The following is a 9,587-nucleotide window of genomic DNA, read 5'->3' as shown; positions in this document are numbered from 1 at the left end:
ACTGTAACCGATAAAAACACTGATCAACTTACCTCTGTTTTACAATTATCAAGAGATCTCTCAGGGACAGCTTCAAGGTTTGGCAGAGCTAATTAGATTTAATAATGGCTCAAAGGCAGAGACCGAGTGCTTTAGCAAATGAGGTATACAAATGCCTTTTAGATGCCTAGGCACAAAGACAATGAAAATAGCCATCATGAGGGGACAATGTAAGGACAGGATACAATATGTCTTCCTCCCACACAAGACATCTGCAAGTGACGGCACTTGGTGCTGCATGAGAGATGAGAACAGAACAGAAAAAAGAGCCCATTCGAGCATCGATCACTTTTATGCCCCTGGTCTGTTTGCATATTTTGGACCTATAAACAACATGAATGATGTGCCGTGTAATGCACCATAATCGAGATTTATTCAATCTCGCGTGGAGGGGGATGGAGGAGGAGATGTTCACAATCCCAGAATCAGGAGGGGCTGTTGTGGCTGTGTGTGTGCGTACTTGTGTGTGTGCGATGTGATTTATTTGATTTAATTAGATCGCTGATGTAAAACAGCTCGTGGAAGAAGAAAAAAAGGTAAAGACAAGTGCCGAGGGAGGCATAAATAACACCAGGCTCTTTCCCCTTCTTTCCTCCTCTGCCTCTCATTTTTTTTTCCCCAACTCTCTGATCTTTCCTCTGCCCATATACAATCTCTCATTTTTTTCTCCATCTTACACTTGCCTTTTTCCTTCACCTCCTTTTTTTCTTTGCTTTCTTCTTTCTCCATTTTGCTCTATATTTTACCCTATGCTCTCTACCCCTCCCCTTCCCTCTACCTCCCTCCGTCTCCCTCTGCCCCGCTTCCAGCTGAATAATGATAGGGGGTAAACACCTCATTAGGCTAAAAGGCCCACAGGAACAACCAGAGACATGGTGCTCTGTCGAACCTGTTACTCTGCACACTCAGACATTTTGAACACAGCAGGACAAGGAGGCATCCAACATAGGAAGTAAGGAATGGTGGAGGTACTCATTCAATTAGAAAGGTTATTTCCAATTGGATATGACCAACAACAAGATCTACATGCACGGTGTCATCTGTGCTCTTCTGTTGATGCTTAAACACTTCTTGTTACTTTCTTTCTGTCTTTTAGGACTGGGAACACACACATTTACACATAACCATGAATAGCTGATTTATGGTGAGTGATCAGCAGAGAAGAGGAGCATAAATCTACACTCTCCAGTGGTAACGGCCAGTAAAAGTGGTTTATCTGACACTTTGAACCGCCTGCATCACCTTGTCACAGCCAGCTCTGCCTCTCTGATAACAGAGGCACAAGTCCAATAGGATAATCAAAAAGACATATGTTACAACACGGCAAATGTTTTTATTAATTTCAAAGCAATACTTTGACATTTCTTGCTGTGACTTAGAGGATTGATACCACTCTCATGTCTGTGTGGTACTTAACTATGATTCTACAGTACAGCCGGCAGCAAGTTAGCTTAGCTTAGCATAAAGTCTAAAAATGGGGGGAAAAGCTAGGCTGGCTCTGTCTGAAAGGAACACCACCTCTAAAGCTTGCTAAATAACATGTTATATCGTGTTTTGTTTTTTATCTGTAAACTTAAGCATAAAATAGACAAGCTGTGGTTTTACATGGGGTACATATGTGCCGGAATATTTATTGGCACAGTCGTCACTGTGAGGTTGCCAGGCAATCAGCTACAACTCATCCCAGTTGGCTGCTGGCTGAAGCTTCATATGAGATATGAGGTATATTGTATCAATGTTCTCTTATAGCTATCGGTGAGAAAGGAACTAAGCATTGTTATAAACCCAAAGTTGCATGGTGTCACGGTCGGAAAACAGCTGTTGGCCTCGGTACCCTCTGGCAGTCGACAGCGAACAGCTTCCTCAGGATCGGCTCCAGCGTCGTCTCTCTCTGGGCATGGACAGACCCAGCGTTTCCTCGTTGCATATTTCCCAAAAAGCCAAACTGTTCAGGCATAGTTTCCTCCATCACTGCTCCACAAAACTTTTGTTTCCTCTCTCCGAGGTGTGTCTCTCCTCTGCACGCTAAGCTGCATGCTGCAGTTAAAACCACGTCTAAATCACAAAATAATCCCTCTAGCTCTCGAACCTAAGTCCATGTTTGTATTTATGAGCAGAATGCACTTTCACATGCTGTTGCTGATTTGTGTTTCTGTATGTTGTGCAGCATGTGAGTGTGTGTGTGATACTAAAGGTGAGACTAATTTGATTAATGAGCAAAGAATATCAGTGTACAACAAAACTGCAACATAAGTTATGAGTCTTCTATATGACTTTCACACCTGTTTTTCTGGTAGTCAGCACAAATATACATAATGAATGGCTTCATAATTTATGCACGCTAAGCAATAATGTACAGCTATGAAGCTTTTTCTAATTCTAATAGCATTTTGTTTTCTAATTGTCTCATGCACTGGTCAATTGTCATTACATAAAACATGATTTCTGACAATCCTGGCATTTAAGTTGGCCAGTAGTTAAGCGCAGACTGTATGTGATCCCGTGCTACTTACCCAGCTTTCAAGTCATTAGCCAACACGGGCAGCACAGTAAAATCTATATAGCAAAACTTTCCATCATTTTTAATCTTTGTCTTATTTATGTCAGATTGGATCTTTTGATTGCTGCTTTAAGAAAACTTTTTTTAATAAAATGCTTTCGAAAAGACCTAAGGCAATATTCATACTAATAGCTTTTTAATTGTTATTGATTAACAAAGTGGTTTATGCAGAAGGAACTGACCCACAAAAACAGCTGAATCAGTGTGTCAAGCGTGTCATTACTGCGAGTAAAGAATGAGGGAACCATCAGCTGTAGATGTGATTGTAGGTATTTTACTTTGCGACACTGAATAAAAAGCAGTCATCTTCCTCCAAACTGCTGCCTGAAACAATACACAAAGTTAATCAGTCAGCAGTTTGCTCAGATACATTTTAGGTTTGAAAAATTACAAGTTTTAAGCTGCTCTATTTGTGAATTGGCTGTTAAATTAACTGTGAGGGCAATTTAGACTAGACTTTTACTAAAACAACAGCTGTAGGGATCTACTGTGTGTTGTTAATTGATAGCAAATTTTGGGCTGAGACACACACACACACACACACACACACACACACACAATGCAAAACATACAGAGATTGGACAGACTGCTTAAGTAAGCTTTCAACAGTGGCAGGGAATAGAAATATCGAACAGAGAAAGACACTCAAACAAGCTATAAAGTGCTTCAGTGGTGATTGTCATCACAATTCATTTCAAAACAGCTTGCTTGAAACCTTGCATTACATATTACTATTGCAATGTCTAGATTTACAGAGTTACAATTCAATAATTGAAAATAAGCTCATTTATTATCTATTATACTTTCAACAGAAAAGGATTAAAAAAATATGATTGATGTTTTACCCCACTCACCTTACACCTCTAAACTTTGACCCACAAAGAGCTCTAAGAAGTGCTGATGAAGGTGTTGGGCGCGACAGTGTTAATGGTCTTGTAGGCGGTTAAAAGGCCAGGGGCCGCACGAGGGCAACAGAAGGGACCCAGAGGGTTGTTGAGCGTCACATTGAAGGTGCCCTTCAGTACTGTGTTCATGACGCCTGGACTCAACTGCAGAGACACACAAAAAAAGCAGAAATTGGCAAAATAATAGCAATTTAGTATGTTTGTGTGAAATATGAGGTGTCTTAATTTCTGAAAATGCAGTCAGCACTAACATTGTTGTGTTTTGATACTTATGTGGCATTAAACAGTCCGTCCTTTTATGCAACCCTTTGTACAGTATTATATGTGAAAAAGATCCAGACAGGCTGATGTTACACTATGAAAACTGGCCAAAGAAAATAGGTATAAAAAAGAGAAATATTCATTTACAATTGCACATTTTTTTTGTTGAACAGGACATACTCTATGGCAATGAAGCCTTGGAGGAGTGATGATGAGGGTGGTTGTCCTTTGACTTTAAAACAGGAGTAATCAACAGTTCTTGGCATTTTCCACCAATCACCCTGTTTTTTATTGCATTCAACCGTCTAATAAAACTTCACATAAACTGTGTATGAACCTGTTTACTGAAGGCAGGAGTCTCATATGAAACAGCTTTACAGTGTCTTCCAGAACAGAACTTTTTGAAGAATGGAACCTCGCATTAGTTCAGGCAGGCATGGAAGTCATTTTTATAGTCACATGTTCCATACACCATCCAATCATGTGACCTACAGTATCTCTCACAATAGGTGAATCGATAAGTCTCTCCAACTCAACAGCCTCTTTCTGTATAAGCATTTAGTTGTGCATGCATTTTGAAGGGTTCTTTAAGGTGTATATGTTCATCAAATGTTGTGTATGTCCAGCTGCTGGTGGTTAAACATAACTTACACTCAAACATTCTCCCAAAGTACAACACATTTCTTTCTGCTAGAAAGTGGTCATTAAGGTGGAATTCACAAACTAGCATGCAATTAACACACAGCAACACACACAAATAATTAGACTGTCTGACCCAGGTCTTACTAAGGGGAACATGAGAAAAACAGTAAAAAATCACCTCACCACACAAATGTCAAAGACCTCTGTCTCTCTCTCTCTTTCACACACACACACACACACACACACACACACACACACACACACACACACACACACACACACACACACACACACACACACACACACACAAGCACACACACACACACACACACACACACACACACACACACACACACACACACACAGGCTAAGATGCAGGCATACATGACAACACCCAGGTACTGCCTGAGGAATCTACCTCTTCTATGTTACAAAAGTTTTCTCTTCCTCTCTCTCCCTTTCCTTCTCCCCTAACCTCCCAGCACACATACACGCATCAGTATGCCAGAGGTGCCACAGTAGGATTTAGGCACATTGCAGGGGCCGCTCAGATCTCAGTATTGATCCTAATGGGAAAAGGGTTGTGGGTTCAACTCCAGGTCACCCTCAGGGTTGGCCAGGAGGTCGGGGAGATGGTGAAGAGCTCTTGGAAGTGACGACACCACCGGCATAGCAATAATGAGGGAGCTTATAGGATGTTTCACTAGGTCATAGAGGGGAGATGGAAAAGGGAATCTGTGCGCGGAGTTGGTGATGATGTTACTCGGTATGTATGTAGACGTGTACAAGTGTGCACACACGCACGGTAGTAAGAGTGCTGGATGCAAAGTCTTTCCCACAATACACATACAATGCATGACACAACAACACAAGCTTCATCCCATACATGCATATACACATGCCAGCAAAACAAAGGATGCAAATTCTCTGTTGGAGTATGCAGAAACTCACACAAGGTGATGCCTTTGTTTTTCTACACATACACAATTCACAGAAACAGTCTTCAAATCTGAAGACTATCAGATCTAAATCAATAACAAAATGTGTTGTTAGTTACAATGGAGATTTGTAAGAGTGCTGCTGTCTGATCTGCCACTCGATACTCGATTACTAAAATAATTGTTAGCTGCGGCCCTAACACACACACACACACACACACACACACACACACACACTGTATACAGTAGTCATGCAAACTCATACCTGTCGTAAGTTAGAGTTTCTAACTATCCAAACTCAAACAAAAAGACAGTAGCAAACAAACAGAATGTTTATGCAAAGTGGGTGTGATGAATTAAAATGCAGCAATGGGGAGACATTTTTGCATTTTAAATTACTAGTGCAGTGCCTGTTGAAAATGTGCCTGTTTGCTTGGCCTGTGGTATTGCTGCTTGTAGAATTCTTCAAAACCAAATTGTACCCCAAAATTACTTACAGAAGGACCCCAAACCACAATGCAACTCCACTGTATAGCCTACTAATGACTTACAGTGTAGGCTACTTCTACATCAGAGGAAGACATTGCACTACTATATTTACCTGATAGAGAACGCTGCAGATTCAGAATGTAATCACAAAATATCCCAATGAAAATGTGGAGTAATCAGACATTAGCGTCATGGACTCATGGCAGTGCGCTACCCACCTGGCCCGTTATGAGAGCTAATCAGCACAAATCTGGGTTCATCAACCACCACAACCGGACCGTTTGTGTGTGTGTGTGTGTGTGTGTGTGTGTGTGTGTGTGTGTGTGTGTGTGTGTGGACACGCACAGAGAGAGAGAGAGAGAGAGAGAGAGAGAGAGAGAGAGAGAGAGAGAGAGAGAGAGACGTTGTCTCGTGTCGTTTGATCGTTAAGGTAGTGCAACTTTGTACATTTTGTGGGTCTGAGGTGTATGTCACATTTTAGCTGCCAAAGCACCGCTGCTCTCTGTCTGTCTCTGTTCCTGCTCACTGATCACTCAGTGAGCAGAGGGGGAGTGGCCAGCGGCTAGAGCGGCAAAAGCCAATGCGTGCTTCTTTTACAGACGATATCTTTTGCAATTCCTATCCAAACAACGTCAGACTTGGCACTGAACTTACTCGTGGCCGTAGCAAGACGCCTGTCAAGTTTGAAATCCATCGGACTAACGGTTCAAGAGATATGCGTTTAACACCCACACAGACAGACAGACGTTCCTGCAATTTATAGATAGATAAGGATTATTACCTCACTGCCTTCATCAGAAAGAAATTATGAGAACATGATGAGATGGTATCAGGTGACTGTGCTTCCCACTTAGAAGCATCAGCAAGCACCGTAGAACTATAAAAAATTGTCACATGTAGGAGGCACATGTTGAGACATAAGATTTGATGAAATTGCAGCTATGTTAAGGACACCTTCTGTTCTAACTCATAATGAATATCACATTAACTTGAGCTTCTTTTTGTTGGCTCTGTTTGTGCTTTGCACTCTGCAGGGTTTATATATCAGCAAAGATCACAGCATTTAATTAACATTTGTTTCTGCTTGACGTCTGCTCCAGTGTCTTTTTATATTCCTGTGTTTCATCCTCACACTGCTAAATTAAGCTCAACCAATAAGAGCAGTGTCATGAGTGAGAAAGGTAATCGAGCCTACTTTCCAGAAGTTGGTGCCTCGGATGGTACATTTAATGGAAACACTAAATGAGCCCTAACTGTGACCTAATGCTGCTGATGTAGATAGCTTTGTGACATTACTCACACATGTATGGATGGACGCATATAGGAACACACTGATGCTGAAAAGGCTACTATTCCATTACGTGGCCGTCTGCTTCAGATTGCAGGCCCTCAGAACACATTTTCAGCTGTTGAATTTAACTACCCTCTTCAGCTGCTCCATTTGCTGCTGTCTGTCTCTCTGCTTCTCTTCCTCTCTGCTTTTCCACCACCTTTTTATCGCTGTCTCACCTCGGTCCATGTCTCTTCTTTCTCCCTCAGCCATCCCTGCTTCTCTTTCTCATCGCTATCATCCCACTCTCTCTTTCTGCTTGTCTTCAACACTTACTTACCTCTCTGCCTCTCTGCACCACTTCACCCCATCTTTAACTCTGTATGGCCTACGGTGTCATATAGACTCAGTCCCACGAGCTTCAGAGAACTGATCCTCCTAAAGCTACAAAATGTCACACAATGCAAGGCATCAGTCTCTATAAGGCATGAATCACAAAATGTTTCTTTGTCAGTGTAAAGGTCTTATACATATGTATGAACTCCACATCAATATCTGAGCTCAAGTCACAGAAAGTTAACTAAAAGCTAAATGGTTTGTAGTACTTCTGGTGGCAGGTTTTCTGTTAATGTGCAATACGCTTGAATTGCATGTATTTATATGAAACATATAAACACATGCATATTTAAACCCAGGGCCTTATTTATTGGTCTGCAATTCTGTCTTCTACAGTAGGAGGTAGCAAGATGTTATTAGCTTTATTCCATAAACTAACCCATTTTTACTTTGTGCCAATTATCTCCCAACATTTACTCTACTCTCTGCTTTGACTGAAGTGGCTGTAGAAAAACACTTGACAAGCCAAAATTGAGGATTTTGATTTTACTTTTAATTGAATGCCCTAGTTGAATTTTTTTTTTTTTTACCTTCAGATACCCTGGGAGAGGAGAGGACAGGAGAAGAGGATGGTATGAGATACTTCAACAGTTTTAATAGCTACTGTCAGTGGAAAGATTCTCGCAACTACAGCTTCCCCTTATAACAGAGAAAAAGAGAGAGACAGAGTGAGAGACAGTGAAGGACTTGTAGAGCAAGAAAGAACATCCGCAAGCATACATCCACATAGCAAGATAGAGGTTTTAAAAATGTATGTGGAAAAAATATGCACTGCATTTTGCCTACATTACTGACGTTTAATACTTACAAAGTGAAACACTCTCACACTGGGGCATGCTGTTATTTTTGAAACGTACAACTAGGCATGTACCTAGTCCAGTGGCGGCTGGCAGTGTGATGAGGGAAGCCACCGGCGGAGTGCAACGTAAAATAGTGGATGTGTACGAAAATGCGCACTACGTCCACTATACGGTGTTCATTTTATGACATCCACAGATCTCAGACTCAAACGAAACGGCCTCAGCGTCGGAAAAACCTCTCTCATCCTCAGACAAAACGGCGTCAGAAAATATATATTATATATATATATATATATATTGGTCTTGCCAATATACCAAGAAACTTTGGAGCAGATTGTCACATTTTATTGCTGTTCATATTTACCCTCAATTCACATTACTTTAGGAAAATGTATTGTTTGGATTCACTCAATATGATAGAAAGTTTTATTCAGAGTATTATGCGATACATTTAATAATTATTTGAACCAAATTTTATTTACATAAGTCAACGTTTTTGAAAAAGAAGCCAAGCTTTTTGGAGCTGGTTTCCAATATTAAACAATACATGTTTTCCATATCTGAATGTACAAACTAAAAAGTTGTTGGATCATATGACCTCAGTAAGCTTTACAAAATATTGATATGAAGTTTTTTGTTTTGTTTTGATTTCTTTCCTTTAGTAACCAACTGGCTCGTTTATGAACATAGACTGTTGTTTCCTGCTGTATATCCACTCCTTTCAATAAAGCTTGATTAAAAAAATAAAAAATCACGAACTGCCGTGTATTCACTGTAAAAGCTGCTAGCTACTTTAGCTAATTCAGAAAGCTAGTCAACAGCTCCCTCATCTGGGCAAGTTATCTCTGACAACTTTCTTTCTGAAAAGGTTTTTTCTGAGGCTGAGAGGTTTTTCTGACGCCGTTTTGTCTGAGGATGAGAGAGATTTTTCTGACGCCGTTTTTTTTGAGGCTGAGAGAGGTTTTTCTGACGCTGAGGCCGTTTTTTCTGAGGCTGAGAGATTTTTCTGAAGCCGTTTTTTCTGAGGATGAGAGAGGTTTTTCTTTTTAAGCTTTATTGCAAATTAAAGCTGATGATGTATCTTTTACAGGTATGTGATGCCATCCTGATTCATGCCAAGGAGAGGTTCTCCTTCACCCAGCACCTCATCAGTGCAACACTGTTGCACAGAGAGTTGTTCCCACAACACAGTGTGAAGTTCCCCGATACAGTGCTTGAAACAACCGTGGAGGCGTACCCCATGTTGAACAAGGCCAAGCTCAAAACCGAACTGCCCCTCATCTATGA

The 9,587-nt window shown here is 40.9% G+C and overlaps 1 protein-coding gene across 1 annotated transcript in view; it reads right to left on the bottom strand.

Moving 5' to 3' along the window:
- Window positions 1-3,477: 3,477 nt before the first annotated feature.
- Window positions 3,478-9,587, bottom strand: part of stpg2 (sperm-tail PG-rich repeat containing 2) — a 57,336-nt gene continuing 51,226 nt past the window's right edge. Inside the window, exon 13 of the mRNA XM_078249735.1 lies at window positions 3,478-3,648. Within this exon, the coding sequence (XP_078105861.1) occupies window positions 3,487-3,648 (162 nt within the window). The 3' untranslated portion in view covers window positions 3,478-3,486. The remainder of the gene's footprint in view (window positions 3,649-9,587) is intronic.

The sequence above is a fragment of the Sander vitreus genome, chromosome 5 (genome assembly GCF_031162955.1).
Source record: "Sander vitreus isolate 19-12246 chromosome 5, sanVit1, whole genome shotgun sequence".
In the NCBI taxonomy this organism is placed as follows: Eukaryota; Metazoa; Chordata; class Actinopteri; order Perciformes; family Percidae; genus Sander; species Sander vitreus.
Note: the sequence above shows the minus strand (reverse complement) of the source record. Positions and strands in the feature narration are given on the sequence as shown.